Source organism: Gymnoscopelus braueri (assembly GCF_963280865.1).
Source record: "Gymnoscopelus braueri genome assembly, chromosome: 16".
Taxonomy (NCBI): Eukaryota; Metazoa; Chordata; class Actinopteri; order Myctophiformes; family Myctophidae; genus Gymnoscopelus; species Gymnoscopelus braueri.
In genome coordinates this window covers 36,508,117-36,532,225 of record NC_137616.1, presented here as the reverse complement: position 1 = coordinate 36,532,225, position 24,109 = coordinate 36,508,117, and the positions used below count along the sequence as shown (strand labels likewise).

Below are 24,109 nucleotides of genomic sequence, written 5' to 3'. Positions count from 1 at the left end.
AATTGGAAATACTCACTTAAAGTACAAAAACCTAAAAATTGTACCTAAGTAATTGTACTTAGTTACTTTCCACCACTGCATTTAGTTGCACGCCCGCGTCGCACATCAAAAATAGCAGATCTGCAAGCTCGTAGGTTTCCTATTTTCGGTGTGCGGTGAGCAAGCCCTTTCAGACAGCAACCTTCACGCTCTCCCTCCTCCCCATCCAACCGTTTAATATCTCCCTGCTCCCTCCACGCTTCCATCCCTAATACTCCTCTCGTCTGCTGACCTCTCTGGCCACAGACAGCAGTATAATTGCATAGTAACCCAACAGGTGCGTCGGCCAGGTCATCCATACCTGTAATCGTCCTCAGCCTCGCTATATCGATGACTGGCGGGGACTTCTCGCTCTGCGTTTTATTTCCACAGCCATTAAACATTTGACTCCTTCATAATCGTCTCTGCCCGGGTGGAGACCTCATACTGTATGTCTAAAACTGTTACTTTTCAGGATTCAAATTGAAAAACATCAAAAGTAGCAGATCCCACAGGCGGTAATACTTAGATCCTCTACTGCAGGCTTGCTGGATTTGCATAACAATATCCCAACAGGAAAGTGGATATGCAGCTGTCTTCAATTAAGCTCCCAAATTATGTGACGCTTTCACAATTATGTGAAAGAGATTAGAGAGGAAGGCTTCTGTTAAAAATCTTTGTAACCTATAGCCTTTCCATGGCACCATTTCTCATGATTCTTGAAGCTTCTCATTTTATCATCCATTTAACTTTCTTAATCATTGATAATTCTAGCTGTGTTTTATTTCTAAGTTTTTCTTGTTTTCTTCTTTTATAATGCAAAGCACGTTGTTTTTCTTGTTTGCCTGCTTCCTTTTATTCTAAGTAATATTTGAAAAAAAGCCCATAGATTTCCACAATGTAAGGTCTCTATCAAAATGACTGCTGTCATCCAGTGGTGGAAAGTATCTAAGTACATTTACTTAAGTACTGTACTTAAGTACAATTTTGAGGTACTTTTACTTTAATGGAGTATTTCCAATTGTCTATACTTTTACCTCTACTCCACTACATCTCAGAGGCAAATATCGTACTTTTACTCCCCTGCAATTATTTGACAACTTACTAGTTACTAGTTACTTTGCAGATATAAATTATTACATTATAAAACATACATTAACCACTTTAGTGCTATTTTATACCGAGGCTATTTGAAAATAGCCGATCTACAAGCTCACAACGCGTCGCGATTTTGTACTTTTACTCAAATAAATTTAGAATTCCCGACTTTTACTCGTAACGGAGTACTTCTACATGGCAGTATTGATACTTTTACTTAAGTAAAACATTTGAGTACTTTTTCCACCACTGCTGCTGTCATCCCCGGCTAATAATAAAGAAGTGCTTTCCGGCCATGATGAGCGTGTGCTCAGCGACCATAGCTGCATGAACTGCTCCCCACACAGATGGCAGCTAATCAGCTGTGTTTGATGTAGGCCACACACAAACACGTGTATTAAATATTGACTGATTGTGCTCAGCGCCGGCGGTATCATGTCCTGATGCGGTGTGGGGCGCCATGAGGGCTAAATTAGGCCTCCTGACAGCAGCCGAGGGCATCGTCCACATGGACCACTGCTCCTAATGAGCAGTGGTGGAAAAAGTACTCTCATTCTTTACTTAAGTAATAGTATCAATACCATAGAAATAGGCTGTTACAAGGATACATTTGCGCGACTGTAAAGACGAAACGGAAGTCGGGAGGAAGCTTCACATCCGCTTTATATTTTAATCCTGACCAGAGCTTCCGAGTCCCAGACTGTATGACCGGAAACATTTGAAAATTGTGGGAGGCAACACGCGCACGCGTGCGTGTGTGTGTGTGTGTGTGTGTGTGTGTGTGTGTGTGTGCGTGCGTGCGTCCGTCCGTGCGTGCTGTTGGCAGAGAGAGTGGTGGTCGGTTTTGTATTTGTACTCATCATGCGTGTACACTGTACAATACATATCGTCTCTGTCGGGTGGAAACGTCCAAAACTGTTACTTTTCAGGATTCAAATTCAAAAATAGCAAAAATAGCAGCTCGGGTTTCGAGCCTGTAGATCTGCTACTTTTGATGCTTTTGTGTGACGCTGTTGAATGACCAAGTAGGGCATTAATTTACAAAAGAACACAACAAATATGGACATAAGAGGTTTCTGCCCGACAGCGACTATATATTCCTGCGCACCCTTTGTGTACGTGTGAACCCTGAGCTCAAACGCCCGGCAGTGCACGTACAGTACGTTACGGCCCCCACATCCTGCCTGCTGTTTGCTGGAAGGCTCTACCTGCCTCATTCTGCAAGCAGATGCAGGAGAACACGCGACAGCAGCTAAAGCTATAACACGGTTACGCCGCCAGCTAATTCAATGAACCACCCACGGCCACGTTTGAAAGGAGGCCCCGCCGCGGCCGCGCCTGAAGCCTGTTGCCTGTTGCCTGTCATGCAGTTCATTCAAGCAGAGATGCGTCACTGGTCCCTATGGTGGACACACGGTGACTCAATTAGATTTAAAACATCAAAAGGGAGTGTTTCATTGGGTTGTGTGTGTTCATCTATGTTGGGTGACTCGAAACCTTGTATCTCCATATTTAAACTTTTCTTGTTTTTTTTTGGTAGAGTAATGCCCAACATTGTCATGCAAAAGTAGCGAAAATAGCCAGTCTACAAGATGCGTTGTGAGCTTGTAGATCTGCTATTTTTGCTATATTTTCTGAAAGGTATTAACAAGAGCATGTAAGTGCTTTTTCTCAAAAAATAACGCCCTACTTGATCATACTACAGTGTCACACAAAAGCATCAAAAGTCTGAGTCAACCTGAGTCAACGAACCTGTTACCATGTAGCGAAAAAGCACCATTTGTGTTTAGTATGTTTACAGTTGCCTGCGTTTTTATTTCCCCAGGTCTTATTTTTACTTACACTTTCTGTATATTTTGGAAAAAAATATTTTCTCTCTCTCTCACTCCCTCCATCATTCAGGACCCTAAAATCCTGTCGTCCTTCGAGGCCGTGGGGAAGACGGAGTCGGACCTGGAGGGCTGTGTGATCTGCATCTGCAGCGGGACGGACCTGGTCAACCTCAGCTTCATGTACATGGTGGCCGAGAGCCCAGAGACAGCCAGGGTAAATAACAGCACATGATGAGATAAGATGATCAGCCTGTTTGTTCAGCTGCTCCTCAGTGAACGATGCCTCGTTTATACTCCCGTATATCGCACAACACTATCGCTTGAGCAGACAAACCGCGTTGCAGGATTGTAGATCAGTTCTTTGACGCAGAGGGACACCCACCGCCCCCGGCCATTGAATATCGTTGCTGTCGGGCAGAGACCTCTTAACTCCTGTTCTAACTCCGGTGTTTTTTCGTAATTTAATGCCCTACTTGATCATACTACAGCGTAGTGTTGATTTTGACAGCACATTTTGATTCAGTTTTAGTCTTTTGAATCAAATTCCATTTAATTTTAGTCATATTTTAGTCATCTGAAATGTTTTACTGTTTGTCTAGTTTTAGTCGACTAAATATCATAAGATTATTGTCGACTAAATCTACAGTTGATTTAGTCGACTACAATGTATGTTGGCGATGCCCTGATGGCATCGTAATGGCCGATTTTACAATTGGTTGCATGCTGAAAATAGCCGATCTACAAGCTCACAACGCGTCGCAGCGCTTGTAGATCTGCTATTTTCAGAGCGCAACACCTTGAGCGCAACCAAACATAAAATGACTTGTCTTTTAGTTCTACTGGATATCTTCTCCACTAGTCACTCACTAACATTTTTTTGTTTAGTTTTAGTTTTAGTTTTAGTTTAGTTTTCGGCAGTGAAAAAAGGTAGTCGACGAAAATATTTCGTCATAGTTTTAGTCGACGAAATCAACACTGCTTGAGTGTTGATTGTACTTTGAGAGAGAGAGCCTTTTTCACCCAAGCAACAACCCAGCTAATAATGGCTACTGGAACCTGGACACACTGATCAGTGTGTCGCTTTCGTGACGCATTGTCAGCACAATAACCTGATGATAAAAATAAAAATGATAGACAATAGACGACAACACGGTCCTTTTAATGACAGTACCTCGTCATTCACGCCACCATTCATACACCATAAGCCAACGCAATATTGAGTTGAGCCTGGAGTGTGTTGCTAGGTCAATGGTTCATATGACGCACGCACGCCAGTGGTGTAAAGTAACTAAGTACATTTACTCAAGTACTGAACTTAAGTACTATTTTGAGGTATTTTTACTTTACTGGAGTATTTCCGATTTTCAATACTTTTACTTCTACTCCCTTACATCTCAGAGGCAAATATTGTACTTTTACTCCACAATTTTTTTTAGACAGCTTTAGTTACTAGTTACTTTGTAATTATCAATTATTATATTTTAAAACATACATTAACCTATTTTATACTATATTTGAAAATAGCAGATCTACAAGCTCACAACGTGTCTCATACTTTTGGTACTTTAAGTACATTTTGATGCCAATACTTTGGTACTTTTACTCAAGTAACATTTTGAACACAGGCCTTTTACTTGTAACAGAGTATTTTTATATTGTGGTATTGCTACTTTTACTTAAGTACAGTATCTGAGTACTCTTTCCACGCACGCACGCACGCACGCACGCACGCACGCACGCACGCACGCACGCACGCACGCACGCACGCACGCACGCACGCACGCACGCACGCACGCACGCACGCACGCACGCACGCACGCACGCACGCACGCACGCACGCACGCACGCACGCACGCACGCACGCACGCACGCACACAGCCGAGGGGGTCTTGCCTTGCTCTCTTGAATGGTGATGTTTGGAATGAGTCACTCTCCCTCTCTCTCTCTGTGTGGCTACTCAGCTCTCTGCTTTTTCCTCCTCTCTCTCTTTCTCTCCGTCACTCAATCTGTCCCCTCTCACTCCATCATTCTGTCACTCTCGGCCCCCCTCTGTCTTTCTGTCGCTCTTTCTCTCTCATTCTGCCTCCCCTTCCCTCTCTCACAGTCTCTCACATTCTCTCTCTCTCTCTCTCTAGCTCAAACACACACTCTCTCACTGCTGTCTCTCTCTCTCTCTCTCTCTCTCTCTCTCTCTCTCTCTCTCTCTCTCTCTCTCTCTCTCTCTCTCTCTCTCTCTCTCTCTCTACAGTAGCACATTACAAACACCCCTGGCTGCAGTCTTCCACATCATGGACACATTTTTGTGTAAAACCCACAGCGCTACTGGCCTATAAATATCACATTCAGACAGATTAATGCGCTGTTTTCTGGGATGGATTGGTCTGGCCTGGTGGAAATAAATTATATCAGTCGACGTCAGAAATTACCCCCCCCAAACACACACACACACACACACACACACACACACACACACACACACACACAGAGACCTTATTTAAGCAATTTCAACCTGGCGTACCTATTTCGGGCATTAGAGCACTGGTTCTCAAACCTTTTCAAGTCAAGGACAGTGTTGGAAAGTAATGAGAGTAAAGTAATGGAAAAAGTAATATATTACTTTTTTTTACAGTAACAAGTAATATAACAAATTACTCACAGGTACTTTTTTTCCCAGAAGTTAAAGTAATTGAATATTATTTTCGCAAACGTGATTTGCGTGTTGTTTACTTTCATTCCGTGGTAGTGTGTTGTTGTTGGTCGGTAACCATTGAACTAGGTAGACTGGGATCAAGTTGCTTTGCAGGCTGCTGATCCGGTCTGGGTCTAGAACGGATACGGAAATGATGCATGCATTGCATGTATGTGTGCGTGCAAATTATCGGATATGGAAGGGCGGGCCCTAAACCGGATAAAACTGGTTCATTAGCGTGACACCCACAAGTTCGTTTTAGAGATGAAAACAGCCTACACTGCATGTGTAGGCTGCAGAAAACACAGGAAAAACTGCTAGTGTTGTACATGAAAAGTCCAAATTTTTTGTTGAAAGGATGCAATTACTAATTGTGTGGGGTGTAATGGAAAAGTTAAGTAATGAGTAGTGTAGCAAGTTACTTTTGTCAGGGAGTAATAAATAAAGTAGCCTAATAATATTATTTTGAGTTTTGAGTAATATATTCGTTTTTTTTTGTAAAGAGCCCAACACTGGTCATGGACCCCCAAATGAATATGTATTTGGCTTGGGACCGCCATTTGAAAATAGTTTGTGCCAGGGACCACTATACAAGATTTCTGTGAAAGAATATTCCAAATGTTGCAAGATTTCTTTGAAAATAGCAGTTAACAAGGTCAACACATCGCATTGTGACACGTTGTGAGCTTGATGTATATGGGGTTAAAGGGGTTAAACAGATTTTGATGCCGTATTAACTAATTTTGCTGGCCCGGCACCCCACTTTGAGAATCATTGCATTAGAGGCAAAAATATTTTCCAAAGAATTCAAAAAATGTCTAAAATAGTATAAAAAAGGTCTTAAGAGGTTAGTCTCTAAAACCCAATCCTGACTGAGTGCTTCAAGCTATTGTTGTCTGTCATATGAAGAAAAATCTTCCTTATCTCAACGCAAACCCCCAAAATTGAGTGACAGCTAAAAAGATGAAAGAAAGAAAAAGAGACAACAATAACAAATAACAGGCAAAAAAAGGGCAGCTCTGTTCTTATTATTTTGTGAAAATCCAGGGTGGGCTTACAGCGGCTCAGCCGTAATTGAAAGATAAGAAAGCCAGACACAGAAAGAAAAGCTCTTTGGGACCTTTGACTGAGGAGAGTGTAATATTTCTCTCAGACCCGAGGTCTGTCTGGAAGATGGATGGCTCCATCAAACCTTGGGCTAAATGGAGAACAAACGTGAATACAATCCGGGCGAAAGAAATGAGGCTGGAATATCAATGAGGGATACATACCAAATTTACGGGTCGTTGTGACATTTGTGTGCTTTCCTAGAAAGCTGTTCGGCTGGTATGTCACTGATATGGCTCACAGCTAGTATTTCGTTGTACACACACACACACACACACACGTCACACACACACACACACACACGCGCGCACACACACACACACACACACGTCACACACACACATACACGTCACACACATATCACACACACAAACGCACACCAGCCAATAAAAAGCCACAAGAGCTTGTGACTACATAATAACTACATTGGATTCTTTGGAACATGAACATTTCCTGAAAAGTATCAGTTTTGTTTCCACCCAACAGTGGCGATATGTTTAGTTTATTCTTGGCATGGGAAAAGCCAGCCAGATGGAGAGAGACGGGGAAGATGGTCAGAGAAACAGTGAGAGACTGGGGGGGGGGGGGGCTTCACATTATTTGTGTCCCACAGCGGAGTGGACACTCCTGTCCAGAACAGCAGCAGACCTTGTCTACGGCAGCTGTTTGTTTGCTCTCAACGTATTTAGCTCAGCATCACTGACTGTGTGTGTGTGTGTGTGTGTGTGTGTGTGTGTGTGTGTGTGTGTGTGTGTGTGTGTGTGTGTGTGTGTGTGTGTGTGTGTGTGTGTGTGTGTGTGTGTGTGTGTGTGTGTGTGTGTGTGTGTGTGTGTGTGTGTGTGTGTGTGTGTGTGTGTGTGTGTGTGTGTGTGCGCGCATATATGTGTGTATACTGTTGCAGGAATGATCACAAATGCAGTTCATTTGCTTGTGTTTACATCTCAAGGCTCCGACTCATATAAACACTTAACACACTGTGTGTGTGTGTGTGTGTCTGTCTGTGTATGTGTTTGTAGAAGTGGACGGAGGGGTTGAGGTCAGTCATTCACAACTTCAAGGCCAACAATGTTTGTCCCATGACCTGCCTCAAGAAACAGTGAGTGCTTCACACACGCACGCACGCACGCACGCACACACACACACACACACACACACACACACACACACACACACACACACACACAACTTACATACTATTCAATGATGTTTTCATTACTTTGCTGGTAGAAATGGAAAACAAAAGAAAGATATACACATCACATAACATCACATCATAACCTTACATCATGTCACAGGATTTGATAACGCTTGTTGTTTGACTCTGCCGTGTGTGTGTGCGTGTGTGTGTGTGCGCGTGTGTGTGCATGTGTGTGTGTGTGCGTGTGCGTGTGTGTGTGTGTGTTTTCCCTGCTTCAGTTGGATGCGGATGTGTTTTCTGACAAATGTGAACGGGAAGATTCCAGTCAGAGGGTGAGTTGAGCTTGGATCAGTTCTACTGTTAATCTGAAAGACAAACAGCACTTATGTCAACTCTACTTATGTCTCTCTACCTCTCTCCCCTTTTTCTCACTATTTTTGATGTTTTCTTTCTCTTTTTTGTCTCTCTATTTCTCTTTCTCTAAATCTTTTTTGTAATCTGGTAATCTTTCTTCTTCCCCTTCCCCTTCCTCTCCCCCATCACGCTCTGTCTCTTTCCCTTTTCTGGTATTCCTCTCTCTCTCGCATGTGATTTATTCAAATCATTTCTTGTTTCTTGTTTCTTGACACTCTCTCTCTCTCTCTCTCTCTGTCTGTCTGTCTGTCTGTCTGTCTGTCTGTCTGTCTGTCTGTCTGTCTCTTGCAGTATCACGCGGACCTTTGCTTCAGGGAAAACAGAGAAGGGGATCTTCCAGGCTTTGAAGGAGTTGGGTCTGCCCAGTGGAAAGGTCAGATTCCTTTCCTTAGTGCCATTTGGCATCGCCACCCCAAAGAGTGATACAGTACCATACTGTATTCTTATACCAAAATGTATGACACCATACTGTATTCTTATACCAAAATGCATGACACCATACTGTATTCTTATACCAAAATGCATGACACCATACTCTATTCTTATACCAAAATGTATGACACCATACTGTATTCTTATACCAAAATGTATGACACCATACTGTATTCTTATACCAAAATGCATGACACCATACTCTATTCTTATACCAAAATGTATGACACCATACTGTATTCTTATACCAAAATGTATGACACCATACTGTATTCTTATACCAAAATGTATGACACCATACTGTATTCTTATACCAAAATGTATGACACCATACTGTATTCTTATACCAAAATGTATGACGCCATACTGTATTCTTATACCAAAATGTATGACGCCATACTGTATTCTTATACCAAAATGTATGACACCATACTGTATTCTTATACCAAAATGTATGACACCATACTGTATTCTGACCAAAAGAGCTTCTATATATGGCTCTAGAGATCAAGATTCACTCTCTCACACAGGTACAGTACAAGCAGCCAAATATTAGGTGGGGCATATTCCGCAAAGACTGTGCTACAACAATACTATATAACAAGATAATAATGCAAATAATACTGGATGCAATTAAAGCTGCACTATGTAACTTTCCTCCTCTACCCCCGGATTTGAACCCGGTTTCCTGCACAAAGTGCTGACATTTTTACCATTGAACTAATAGAGCCTGCCTGCTTGCTCAGGGGATAAATTGAATCTTGACCATCAGGTCAAGATTCGGGTCAGATCCTGTGTCTAGGTGAGACATGACCTTTGACACGATCTAAATGTCTCAGTAGAAGAGACAAAATACAACCGTCCCAATTGTATGAGTTATATTGTATTAGCATATTCTACTATATAATAAATAAATAAAAACTATAAAAAAAAAGTTACATTGTTTTAACACATTGATTGCCAAGAACGAGTTAACTCGTTTTTACTCGTTTTTAAAATCCATCACTTGATTGCCAAGATCGAGTTCACTCGTTTTTAAGAAAATAATTTTTTTTCCAAAAAAAAAGATTTTTTTAATTTTTTATTTGACCCAAAGACCAAGGAGATATGATTTGTTGAAGATCTAGACTCCTATCCACTTCCTTGTTAACTTAAAACTTAAAAATTTTGTATCTCAGCTCCTGAGTACTTTTCTTTTTTTCAATGAAAAATCTCTGGCAATAAATGCAAAAAATCTGAAATAACTCTGGCAATCAATGTGTTAAGTACAAAATAAATTGAAATAAGAAAAATATAGATAATTAAATAAAGCTCAGTTAGAATGGCAGGTGTGATAAATCTCTTAAGGCTGGTACGCTATCTTTAGCAGCAATGGAGAATGTGCATGAAGGCAGAAGGCATAGGTACGCATCAAATTCACTTGTCTATAATGGCCCCTAAAAGGTTGTTTATGGAACCAAGAGTTTCTTTAAAAATCCATTAGGTCTCTTTATAAAGAACCATATAAAATAGTTCCATTTGAACTTGTCCTGATAAGAGTGTAGGTACTGTAGGACATCAAAGACATGGTTGCTAGGATACAAGAGTCATTTTATGGTACTTCTTAACAAAACATAATAGCCTTGAGTACAGCGGAAATGGAGGCTGCGGTCCTATTAAATGACAGTACAATAAAGTGCCCTCTTTAGCTATTGAATTCTCTCAATTTCTACATGATTCATAGTAAGATTTCTGTCATTTCCTCCAGTCTAAACTAAAAATGAATAAAAGAGGTGTTATAATTAAAACAATAATTATTGTAATTACGCAGCATCACATAATTACATAAAATCAGCCAGGATATGTGTGAAAAATGAGGTGCCCCACTTAAATGAGGACACTCTCGTGTCCTTGCTCGCCCCCCAAAATAATTTCATCCATTAGTGTGGGTGTTTGAGGCTCCATCCTCTCATTATGGCCGCGTAGCGAGCTTGAGAGGGTGAGTTATACTTGGTTGTGCATCAGGTACCGCACACCGAAAATACCACCGTTTTTGGTGTGCAATACGACGCGCAACCAAGTATAAATTACCCTTAACGGCTGCTTATCGTCGCTGTCGCTGGGCAGAAACCTCTTATCTCCGTATTTGAACTTTTTGTGTTTTTTCGTAAATTAACCCATTAAGACCTGGAACGCATCTGTGTCATTTTTTGATTTGAGCTTAAAAGCATTATTTTACACTTTGGCTATTCAAAAATAGCAAATATACAAGCTCATAGCGCGGCACAGAGTGCCGCGCTATGAGCTTATAGATCTGCTGTTTTTGAAAAATCAAGAAAAATGGGTGCAAATCTTTGAATATATATATTTTTAAAGCGAACATTTGTAACTCAAATCTTTGCTTCTGGGTGGTCCCTGGAACAACACATTTTGAGATGGGGGTCCAGGGCCAAATACATATACATTTTGGGGTCCTTGACATGAAAAAGTTTGAGAAAGTCCGACACAGCAACATACGTTTTTTAAAAAAACTGTTAGGATTTAGAAGACATTTTGTAGAATCGGAACCTCAGGCCTTAATGGGTCAACGCCCTACTTGATCATACTACAGCGTCACACAAAAGCATCAAAAGTAGCAGATCTACAAGCTCAAAACTCGGTGCGAACTGCTTCTTTTGCTATTTTTACACAGTAACATTTTATGTGTGTATTTGGCACTATATATTGATATTAATAATTATTTGAAAATTAATTATGGAATATTTATGATATCCCCCCCCAAATCACTGAGTTCTGTTCCCATTATTTACGCAAAAGGCTCTTTTGTCGGATTCGCTGGCAGTGGCTTGACATTTTTCTGAAAAACTCTGGCAGTTAAAGAGTTCATTACGAAATGATTAAAATGATTAATAAAATAACAATTATTCTTTCTTGCTCTGAGCTGAAAATTAAATGATGCTAAATTATGCTAAAAAAACATGAGCAAAGATCACGACGATTAATATCATGAATTCATTTCAAACCTTTATTTATTCTCGAAAGACATTGAGGTTGCCCTCATTTGCAGTGTTGTCGAGATACATCACAGTGCAATTTCATTTTCATTTTTCACATCAATAGTCACATCAAAACAACATTTCCCTATCGTGTGATACAACACAATTTAAAAGCAATTGCAGACACTTGTGGGTAGACCTGCAATCAAGGTTTTAAATTGTCTGTTATGGGAGAACAGATCTAGATATCACAATATTGTTTGTTTGTTAGCAGCCTATACTCGGTTGTTCACTTTATTTATGTATTTATCACTAAGATAAGAACCAGCTCTCTGTATTGTCATTTTCTTTTCAGAACGACGAGATTGAGCCCGAGGCGTTCCCATTCGACATTTTCTACGTTCTCACGCAGAAGATCTGCCCTCGCACTGACATAGAGGAACTCTTCAGTAAGATGTGGGTTTTCAGCGTTTCATATATATATATACACCCGTGTGCACACACACACACACACACACACACACACACACACACACACACACACACACACACACACACACACGCACGCACACACACACACACACACACACACACACACACACACACAATATGAATCCCAATAAGTGAGCTATAGCAGTCACTTAACAGAGTACTTTGTGGACTACGTTTCTTCTGCTGTGGGGACAGAAATACTCCCCCACATCCCTCCTCGCAGTTTTCATTTAACCTCAGAGTGTGTGCAAATGGAACCAAATGGACCTGTGAGGGTCCATTTGGTTCCATTTGCACACACTCTGAGTTAGATTAGCACTGAGATTTTTTTACTGTGCCTCCATGCCAGCGTGAGCTACTGTGTCTTGTTTGTAGTATTCAGGACAAAGTGTGTGTTTGTGTGTGTGTGTGTGTGTGTGTGTGTGTGTGTGTGTGTGTGTGTGTGTGTGTGTGTGTGGCGCGTGCGTGCGTACGTGCACATGTATGTGTGTGTGAGTGCGTGCGCCTGCTACTAACTACCTCTGGACAGCCTCAACCTGCTTCCACAATTCAACATTAATTACCTTCAGCCTAACGGCAGCATTTCTTGTGAAAGTGTTGTGTGAAGAATGTGTGTCTGAATTGACCGACGTTATCACATTCAGAGTGTAACAGTTTAACTTTGCTCTTCCCTTTTTTTTTCCTCCTTTGTTTTTGTACAAAAACAGCTGTCCTGCTTTCTAGATGTTGTTACTTGTGTCTGTCTAACTTTTTACTGACTGACTTGAGACTGGCTTTCTGTTTCAAGAGGCATAACGTTTTGTTTATTTGTTTTTTGTTTTTGTTTGTTCTTTTCTAATTAATTCCTTTGCAGCAATGGGGACAAAACAGATTATTTAACCGTAGACCAGTTAGTCAGCTTTCTGAATGAAGTAAGACTCCTTTATCATTCATTAACTTCTCTGTGTGAACCCCCCCTCTAACTCCGCCCTCCTCCCTCCGCTACTGACTCCGCCTTCTGAAGCCTCATCTATGCTCCGTCGCGCGCAGACCTACAAGCTCACAAAGGCGCCGCCTCGTGAGCTTGTAGGTCTGCTATTTATCCCCGAAAAGCGACATCCGGCTCGCGACGAAGTACAGATAGGGCTTCAGCCGCCTTCTTTCACCCCAGTCCCCGTCATGTGGGTAGAAGTTGCCCGTCTGCTGGATCAGCCCTTTGTTTACTAAACCTTACCTGTAACTCTTGAGGGGCTCAAACACAAACTGACATCCGATCAGCCTGTGAGGGCAACTTCATCCGACTTCCTTCCCCTGATAGCTGCATGTCTCCCCCCCCCCCCCCCCCACCCTAATCCCATTTCCACTTTTTCCCTGCCGCTGGCTCGCCTCGCCCCTTTCTGATCGGTGTTGCCATGGAAACATTGGGGGGGGGGGAGTGGTCAGGCTTCTCGGCTTCTCGGCCAATCGCTTATTCCCGCTGCGGCCCCCGGTCTGGCTTCCTCCTGTTTGTCTGTGTGTTTGCCCCGTGCCATGTTCTCCTCTTCTTGTGGCTGACAAACCCCTGTCTATAGTGCGGCTGCTGCTGCTGCTAGCATACCCGCTATCTCACCCCGCTGCCCTGTGTGTAACGCTGAAATAGAACCCCCCATCCCCGTCCCCCTCCCCTCTCCGTCCCACAGTAGAGCTGATGCTGTTAGATTGGTTCCCACCTGGCTTTCTCAAAGTGTTCAGTGGTGTTACACAGAATTATGTCTCTTACGCTATTTTGTCTTTGAAATTTTGTCCTGCTTCGAAGCAGCCCCTCCCCAACACAGCCAGCTGCTGTTCCTCCTCCCCAAGCCTCCCACCCCGTCCCACCCGTCACTGTGACTCACGTCAACCTGTCCAAATGAACTTTTACTGTACGTCTTGTCTAAGACCCTGCTGTTATCTATACCTGAGGGATAAAGTGGCTAAAAACTGGAGTGCTGATCCAAGGATTGAAGGTCTGGAAGTACTGGTGTGAAACGTCAGTCAGTCAGTATGACAGCGAGTGTGCACGCACGCACACGCACACGCACACGCACACGCACACGCACACGCACACATACATACACACATACACACACACACACACACACACACCCCCACACACACTCACACACATTACAGTACATTACGGTCATTTAGCAGACGCTTTTATCCAAAGCGACTTACAATAAGTGCATTCAACATAGGTAGGCAAGAAAACTACTAATCACCAGAAGTCTTAAGTGCATTCTCTTCTAAAACAAGCAACTAAGAGTATACCTAGCGCTAAGGTAAAAGTGCAATATATCAGCTACCTACTTTCTTAAACGGATGAGACGCACACGCACACACACACACACACGCACACGCACACACACACGCACACGCACACGCACACGCACACACACACACACACGCACGCTCACAGCTGTGTCAACAGATGATCAGTGCTCCAGTTCTTAGAGGCTTAATGGATATGGGTCTGTGTGGTCGTCCTCTCTCTGCCATGTGGCGTGGTTCAGTGGGTCTCTTTGTCTATGTCATGGACGAACCGCACTTTACCAAAAGAATCAGGCTGTATGTGGTGCTGAGGATGGTTCTATTATCACACATTTATCATCATATATGGCCCCTGTAAAGCAACTGTTGGTTCTTTAAACGTCTTTAAAGGAGTAGTTCACCCAATTTTCTATCAATTGCACACCCCATGAAGCCTTGAATTCATGGATGTTTTTTAGTTTTAGTCGCATTCCTAAGCCAATAATTTCATTACCGGCGGAAATATGCTAATGTATCCGGTAGGAGACACAAAGTAGACTCTTTGTGTCTCCTACCGGAAATACACCCGGTCATCAAATTATTGGCTTAGGAATGCGACAAAAAACAAAACAAATCCATGAATTCAAGGCTTCATGGGGTGTGCAATTGATAGGAAATAAGTCATTTTTTGGGTGAACTACTCCTTTAAGAGGCCATGTATGAAATAAACCATCTTCAGTTCCATGTAGAAGCTTTTTTTTTGGTAAGGTAGGTTGTTGTGTTTATTAACCATGTGTGTGTATATGGCTGCGTGTGCGTGCGTGCGTGGGTGTGTGCGCTTGCGTGTGTGTGTGTGCGTGTGTGTGTGTGTGGGTGCGTGCGTGTGTGTGTGGCGTGTGTGTCCCACAGAACCAGCGGGACCCCAGGCTAAATGAGATCCTGTTTCCGTTCTACGATCCAAAGCGGGCCATGCAGATCATTGAGAAGTACGAGAGAGACCCCGAACTGACAAAGAAAGGTATGTATAGAATAGGACAGAAAAGGATGGATGCTCAGGGGGAGAGAGAGCTTCATATTTGAAGCTGCAGTGCCATCTGCCTGTATGGGGAGAGAACTACAACACATTTCACTAGAAGAATGATCACCATAGTCACTTCAACCCCCAGCATCAGTATTGTGGGGAAAGCTTTCGCAGAAAATAGCCGATTGACAAGCTTACAACACGTCGCAGAGAAAATTGAAAACAGAAAATCCACTAGCATAGAGCCCTGAGGGACTCCGCTCAACCATGTGGGGTTTAAGTGGTGGAGTTTCACATGAGAATCAGTTCATTGTCACTTCCATAATACACACTCGGCATACATGGGAGCAAAATACCGTTCTCCGCAATTCATGGTGCTTGTCACATTTAAAAACCATTACATTACAAAGTAATGTAATGTTGTTTATACCAGTGGTTCTAAAATATTTTCATGTCAAGGACCCCCCCCAAATGAATATGTAATTATCCAAGGACCTCCCCCCCCCCCCCCCCAATCTGAAAATATATTGTGCCAGGGACCTCAGTACAAGATTTGTGTTGTTAAAATGTTTTTAAAATATTCATAAAAAATAAAAATGTTTTAAATAGATGCTACGCGTTGTGACCTTGTAGATCATCTATTTTCAAATATCCGATGTATATAGGTGCTCATGTGGCCCATGGTCGCTTCTTTTGGGCTTGTTTTCATAGACATGGTTGCTTATGTCTCTCACACAATCTGGCAACACTGGCAGTCGTTCCACACATTCATCATCATGTGCATCTCTTCCTCCTGCAGGCCACATGTCGACTGACGGCTTTTGCCGGTACCTGATGTCAGACGAGAACGCCCCGGTGTTCCTGGACCGGCTGGAGCTGTACCAGGAGATGGACCAGCCTCTGGCCCACTACTTCATCAACTCGTCTCACAACACCTACCTGACCGGGCGACAGTTCGGAGGGAAGTCGGCGGTGGAGATCTATCGCCAGGTGCTGCTGTCTGGTTGCAGGTACTATAGAAGACAGTAGTTCTCAAACTTTTTCGTTGCCAAGGACCCCCAAATTGATTTGTATTTGGCTGCGGACCCAAAATATTTTGTGCCAGGGACCCCCAGAAGCAAAGATTTGAGTTAAAATGTTTGCTTAAAAAAAAAATATATATATATATATATATATATATATATATATATATATAAAGATTTGCACAAATGTTCACGATCTTTCAAAAATAGCAGATCAACAAGCTCATTGCGCGGCACGAAGTGTCGCGCTATGAGCTTGTAGATCTTCTATTTTTGAATAGCCAAAAGTATAAAATATGGTTAAAGTGGTGTGTGTGTGTGTGTGTGTGTGTGTGTGTGTGTGTGTGTGTGTGTGTGTGTGTGTGTGTGTGTGTGTGTGTGTGTGTGTGTGTGTGTGTGTGTGTGTGTGTGTGTGTGTGTGTGTGTGTGTGTGTGTGTGTGTGTGTGTGTGTGTGTGTGTGTGTGCACAGTATGTGGGTGAAAAGATTTAAGGGAAAACCCTGAATAATTGAGTGGAGAAACTGAAATTGAGTAATGAAAGCAGATGCTTGCCTTCCACACAGGAGTACTGAATAATTCAGTCAAATAATTAACATCCTATCGTGCTCTGGCATGTATAAAAATGCTAAGCAGAGACACAGGCAGTTGATTGTGACAGGCAGTTGATTGTGATTTTTGATGGCGAGAGGAGAAGCTGTGACAATGAGAGACGGTTCGTTATTATTGGGGCACAGATGGCAGGATCATCAGTCACAAAGACTGCTCGACTGGCTAGTGTTTCAATAGGAACAGTGACTAAAAGTGACATCTGCATTTTGATCTATGGGAAAGACATAAGTGAATATTATGGATGGTGAAGAGAGCACATTCTCTGAACGTGACGCTTGTGCATTAGTGTGATATATAGGGACAAAAAGAAGAGCAACTCAGGTTTCTTCCTCGGGTGACTGAGAATGAATGTCAATGCAGGACATGATCGGACTGTGTCAGCAAGAACACAAGAACTGTATACAGTTGAGAGGGTTATAGTGTGTCGTTGTCCCTGCAAATTACCACAAAGTTAGTTTAAGTGATAACCTTTATCCTATGATGACACATCTATATCCTGATGGGAGTGGCCTGTTCCAAGATGACAATTCCCCCATCCACAGGGCACGAGATTGAATCGTTTGATGAGCATGAAAATAACGTGAACCATGTAGTATGGCCTTCACAGTCACCAGATCAAAAACACCTTTTGAGATATTAAACCGACGTATTAGACAGAGCTTCCCACCACACCACCACCACCATCATCAAAACACCCAAATGAGGGAATATATTTTGGTTAGACTGGTGTTCCATTCCTCCAGTGGAGGTCCAGACACTTGTAGAATCTGTGCCAAGGCACTTAGAAGCTATTCTGGCAGCTTGTGGGTGACCCAATACCTTACTAAGACACTTTATGTTGTTTTCTTTCCCCTTTGATTTGTCACCTGTCTGTTGCCTCACGCCAGAACTACACCAGGCTTTTCAAAGCGTGTGTATGCGTTGGAATTTACTGCGCGTGTACAGTGCCTTTGGAAAGATCCAATTGATATCAATTATACCGGCTACACCAGGCAGGCCAGATATGCAAGCCCCGCATACGCAGGCTTTAAAATAGGACTGGATCTAAGAGTGCGTGTGTGTGCGTATATGCGCGTGTGTGAGTGTCGCTTTGAAAAATCTGGTGTAGGTCGGGCGTCATGCACAGCCACAGACACACATTCAACACATACAGCATACATGGGTAACTGGCGGCCCGGGGGCCACATGCGGCCCCCACCTTCACTTAATGCGGCCCACAGGTTCATATCGGAATACTGATGTATTATTGATTTCAGCTGTTACAATTCCAAACATGCAAACATGACCCGCTTTAATTACTTCAGTCAATATTAGTAGCTTAAAGGGATTGTAGGCGATTCAGAGATAAACAAAGAAAAAAAATCCAGCAGTTCGTTTCCCCGACCACCAGGGGGTGTCGCACAGAGGACTTCCATAGAGTTAAGGAGACTTCTAAACCGTCCATGCCGAATATAGGTTACTTTATTCGGATACAATTCGCGAACTGCCCGCCCCTGCCGGTTCTCTGAATTTGTATTTTTAAATAGGCTCTTTCATGACAAATTGACCACATATATGAAGTTAAACAACTAAATTCTATCCAAACGCTGTCTGAAAAGTAAATTATGTGCATCAAAAACGAAGTTTGAGAGCATTTTAAAACCGAAAGTAAAAAGTCCACACGGACACGGACGCGCACGGATGCGCACATGCGTGCGTTAATTTACGGACCGGATACCCGGATGTGTAACCTAAATAGTAGGGAAAATACGGATTTCAGAAAGAGGAGTGTTTTTCAATGCAGGAAAACACCCCAGCATCATTATATAGTGGCTGATAGAGGGGAAAAAATGCAAAATATATATATAGAGGTATTTTTCAAATATAGGCTTAATGTTGCCTACAATCCCTTTAATGACTAGTATTAAAATTATTTAGTTTTTTTTATGTCCAATGTATTCATATTTAATTTCATAAAGTTCACATAAGTATAACTAAATGCATTTGAAAATAAATACAAATGTAACTTTTCAGGATTCCAATTGAAAAATAGCGAAAAGAAATCTGGATTCCAATTCAAAAATAGCAAAATAGCGTCGCACTGCGACGCGTTTTGAGCTTGTAGAACGGCTATTTTTGCTATTTGTGTGTGACATAGAATGGCGAAAAAGTGAAAATACCGAGATAAGAGGTGTCCGCCCGACAGTATATATGCAATGTGGCCCTCTGTAGTAAGTGTGGAAATATAGTGGCCCTCTCCATCATCAAAGTTGCCCACCCCTGACATACAGTGTTGTCACATTGTTGTTCTGAAATGGATTTCTCACGTGGTGACACGGTGTGTTGTCAGATGTGTGGAGTTAGACTGCTGGGATGGGAAAGGTGAAGACCAGGAACCAATCATCACTCACGGCAAGGCCATGTGTACGGACATCCTGTTCAAGGTGAACGCACGCACACACACACACACACACACACACACACACACACACACACACACACACACACACACACACACACACACACACACACACACACACACACACACACACACACACACACACACACACACACACACACAAACGAACAAACAAAACATCCACACACAGACAGACAACAACAACAAATCTCACACTGCGGAATTTCAGACTTTCAGTGAGCCGTTGTTTCATGATGTACGTCTGCCCCCTTGTGTTGATATATCGACATTGCATCTGACACAACTTTTCTCTGCTTCCTCTTCTTTTCCCTCCTTGTGCCCCTCCTCTTCCTCTGTCCGCCAGGATGTCATCCAAGCCATCAGAGACACAGCGTTCGTCACAGCAGACTACCCTGTCATCCTGTCCTTTGAGAACCACTGCAGGTTGGTTAGGCGACTGTCAGTCACTCTGTTGGATTTACACTGTAATGCAGTGTTTCTCAAACCTTTTTTGTGCCAAGGACCCCCATATTGATATATGTTTGGGCGCGGACCCCCATCTGAGAATGTTTTGTGCCAGGGACCCCCAGAAGAGGGGTACACATAATCTCTATAGTCATGTGATCAAGACGGATCTGTTTGATTTTTCATATTCCATCCTGATTGGCCCGTTTTGAACAAAATGCCTCACATCATGAACGCAGCGTCCGATTGCCACCCTTTTGACATTGCCCTATTATAGCGCCATCAGGAGGTCAATGTTCTTAGAGAACCACTGACCTACAGGCTCATACTAATTATGTGTCATAATTTAAGACACCTGTTGCTGTGGTGCCTACCAGTGGTTCTCAGTGTGTCCCAGGGAGCCTTGAGGAGGTTCCAGGGGGTCTCCACCTAAATAAAAGATAGATAGGAACCAAATCGACTCTTAGCGGACTGTAACTCTTGTACACTCTCAGAGTTAAAAATAATACTGAGGTTTGGATTGGGGTCCCAGAGATTTGGATCCATGGCCTAATACATATCAATCTGAATCCTTCAAAAACAAAATGTTCATTGAGAAATTTGAATCACTGCTATACACCACATAAACAGAACATGTACTCCTCCCTTGTGGACAGAGTGAGCTACAGCACCATTCTTGTTTGTGCAGACACTTTTAGTACTCAAATTCAAATCGTAGAAATGAGAAAAATCAAAGGAACATACGTAATTGAACTGTGAGCGTGCACGCCTGCATGCGCCATGCGTGCACGTGTGTGTGTTTGTGCGTGGATAATGTTGTGGTTTATGTTTTGCAGTAAACCTCAGCAGTATAAGATGGCCAAGTATTGTGAGGAGATCTTTGGTGACCTGCTTCTCAAACAGCCCCTGGAGGGCTACCCGGTGGGTGCTTCACTTCCTGCTCTACCCTGTGTCAATCATTCTCTATAGGTTTATTCTGATTGGACGAGATTAGCAGTGGTGTCAAGTAACTAGGTACATTTACTCAAGTACTGTACTTAAGTACAATTTTGAGGTACTTTTACTTTACTGGAGTATTTCCAATTGTCAATACTTTTACTTCTACTCCACTACATCTCAGAGGCAAATATTGTACTTTTACTCCACTACAATGATTTGAAAAGTTCAGTTACTAGTTACTTTGCAGGTATAAATTATTACATTATAAAACATACATTAAACACTTTAGCCCTATTTTAAACCTAGGCTATTTGAAAATAGCCGATCTACAAGCGAGCTTGTAGATCTGCTATTTTCAAATATTTTTGTACTTTTACTTTTGGTACTTAAAGTATATTTTGATGCCAATACATTTGTACTTTTACTAAAGTAAATTTTGAATTCTGGACTTTTACTTGTAACAGAGTATTTCTATATTGCAATATTGGTACTTTTACTTAAGTAAAACATTTGAGTACTTTTTCCACCACTGTTTATGTATGAGTGTCTCCTTTTTGTTTGCTGCAGATCGAGGCCGGGCGAGCTCTACCGTCGCCGATTGAACTCAAGCGCAAAATCCTCATCAAAAACAAACGGCTGAAACCCGAAGTAGAACAGAGTATGTACACAGCGCCGCCGCCTGGCAGATAACGTTTACTGCATCATACTGTCAGTAACTACAGTATATAACCATTGAATTGTGCATTCACACTGTGTGTGTGTGTGTGTGTGTGTGTGTGTGTGTGTGTGTGTGTGTGTGTGTGTGTGTGTGTGTGTGTGTGTGTGTGTGTGTGTGTGTGTGTGTGTGTGTGTGTGTGTGTGTGTGTGTGTGTGTGTGTGTGTGCGCGCGCACGCGTTTGTGTGTGTTACAGAGCAGCTGGAGTCCTTTAAGAAGCACGTGGAGGCGGGGGAGACAAACACACCTGCCATCATCCTGGGAGAGGAGAATGAGGAGGAGACCGAGAATGGTCAGAGTCAATACTTTATACTGAATGAATTTATTTTTATTTATTTTTTTTATTCTAACTTTATTCCAGACACTCAGGGGGTCCATAGAGTACATGCAAATAATAGACATCACACATAAAATAAATGAAACCGTTGAACAAAAATGTAAATAAATAGAGGCTAACATTCATTCATATGAATGAATGAATGAATGAAATTAAGAAGCAGACTTGACTGGGGTTCAGTCAACCCATCCTCAGTGGAGACAGTAACACCCCAAACAGCCATTCCAGTTTTCCTTTTTTTCTCTCTCTGTCTGTCTGTCTGTCTGTCTGTCTGTCTGTCTGTCTGTCTGTCTGTCTGTCTGTCTATCTGTCTGTCTGTCTGTCTGTCTGTGTCTCTCTCTCTCTCTCTCTCTCTCTCTCTCTCTCTCTCTCTCTCTCTCTCTCTCTCTCTCTCTCTCTCTCTCTCTCTCTCTCTCTCTCTCTCTCTCTCTCTCTCTCTCTCTCTCTCTCTCTCTCTCTCTCTCTCACACCTGCTTTTAGTATCCATTCCCCTTACAGCACTGTCTAGAGGTGAATGGCATTATGGGTAGCAGCATGGGTTCAGCACCATGCAGGCAATAGAGGTTCAGTTGTGCTCAGCAGGGACGAATTAGACGATTAACCTTTTTTCCCTACGTGCTTGCCCTTGGTAATTGTGAAACCACACTCTTTCACTGTCGTGACCTCGCTCCCTACACATTAAAATGATCCACGTTGATCTAGTCCAGTGGTTCTCAAACTGTGGGTTGGGGTCCCCAGGGGGGTCGGTTCTGTAGTAGTCATTGTGTGAGCTATGATGACACAAACTATGACTAAATATATTGACAATTTCGTCAACAAATACAAACTAGACTTAAATGTTAGGGAGGGACTAGTGGAGTAGAGATCCAGTAGAACTAAGACATGTCATTTTATGCACCGGTGTAATGCTCCGAAAATAGCATATCTAAGCTCACTGCAACACGTTGTGAGATCTGCTATTTATTACTCGGCACTTATATCAGTATACTATACTGAGTATAGTATAAAGTATAAATCAGGCACGACAAGGCCATCACGGCCCATTAAGAGACATTGTAGTCGACTAAATCAGCTGTAGATTTAGTGATATTTAGTCAACTGAAACTAGACTCAAACTAAAACATTTCAGATGACTAAAATATGACTAAAACTAAATGGAATTCTATTCAAAAGGCTATGACTAAAACCAAAATTTGCTGTCAAAATTAACACTGGTGTGTGTGTGTGTGTGTGTGTGCGTAGGAGAGAAGGAGTGCGAGGAGAAGGAGGTGAACTGTGAGGTTCGGATCAGTCGGTCAGAGGATGCCAGCACCGTCTCCCAGGGCAACGCTGTTGACGAGCGCAACAACAGCATCAAGAAGGTGGGCGGAGCTGAACGGACGGCGACCAATGTGTGTCACACGGTCACACTACTTCCTGTCTCTCTAAGTCTCAGAATCAGCTTTATTGTCACATCACAGGTTTACAGGCATTAAGAAGTGGGTGGAATTATTTTATGCGTGTGCGCGCTCCATCATTCTGTGATTTTTGTAGGTACAGGGTAGAGCAGGAGAGGTCAGCTATTTTTTTATTTTTTTTAAAAACAAAAACCACAATATAGGAACAGCTAAAATAATCAAAGTTATATACATATATCATTGCTTTTCAGGTGGAAACCTCATATGTCTAAAAAGGATTCAAATTCAAAAATAGCTTAAGTAGCAGATATACAAGCTCAAAACGTGTCGCTTCGCGCCACGTTTTGAGCTTGTAGATCTGCTACTTTAGATGCTTTTGTGTGACGCTGTAGTATGATCAAGTAGGGCGTTAATTTACAAAAACACAAAAAGTTAGAATATGGAGATAAGAGGTTTCTGCCCGACAGCAACGATATAGACGGATAGCGTGTGTAGTAGCAGGTATGTACATGTTTAGAACATTAGCATCATATTCAGGTATGTACATTTATTTTAGGAACATTAGCATCATATGTGTACATAACAAGGGTAAAATAAGAAGTTGCATCAAGAACAGTGTTCTTAAGGTGCTGTGTGTGTGTGTGTGTGTGTGTGTGTGTGTGTGTGTGTGTGTGTGTGTGTGTGTGTGTGTGTGTGTGTGTGTGTGTGTGTGTGTGTGTGTGTGTGTGTGTGTGTGTGTGTGTGTGTGTGTGTGTGTGTGTGTG

At 42.4% G+C, this 24,109-nt stretch overlaps 1 protein-coding gene across 2 annotated transcripts in view; it reads left to right on the top strand.

The window, feature by feature from the left end:
• Positions 1–24,109, top strand: part of plcb4b (phospholipase C, beta 4b) — a 128,567-nt gene that overhangs the window by 74,877 nt on the left and 29,581 nt on the right. For both annotated transcript variants that reach the window (XM_080453641.1, XM_080453640.1), the window contains 14 exons: positions 3,019–3,162; positions 7,761–7,840; positions 8,161–8,214; positions 8,588–8,669; positions 12,059–12,159; positions 13,049–13,106; positions 15,352–15,460; positions 16,263–16,473; positions 19,424–19,517; positions 19,857–19,936; positions 20,794–20,878; positions 21,464–21,554; positions 21,808–21,903; positions 23,191–23,309. In XM_080453641.1, coding sequence (XP_080309767.1) covers positions 3,019–3,162; positions 7,761–7,840; positions 8,161–8,214; positions 8,588–8,669; positions 12,059–12,159; positions 13,049–13,106; positions 15,352–15,460; positions 16,263–16,473; positions 19,424–19,517; positions 19,857–19,936; positions 20,794–20,878; positions 21,464–21,554; positions 21,808–21,903; positions 23,191–23,309 — 1,404 coding nt within the window. The remainder of the gene's footprint in view (positions 1–3,018; positions 3,163–7,760; positions 7,841–8,160; positions 8,215–8,587; positions 8,670–12,058; positions 12,160–13,048; positions 13,107–15,351; positions 15,461–16,262; positions 16,474–19,423; positions 19,518–19,856; positions 19,937–20,793; positions 20,879–21,463; positions 21,555–21,807; positions 21,904–23,190; positions 23,310–24,109) is intronic.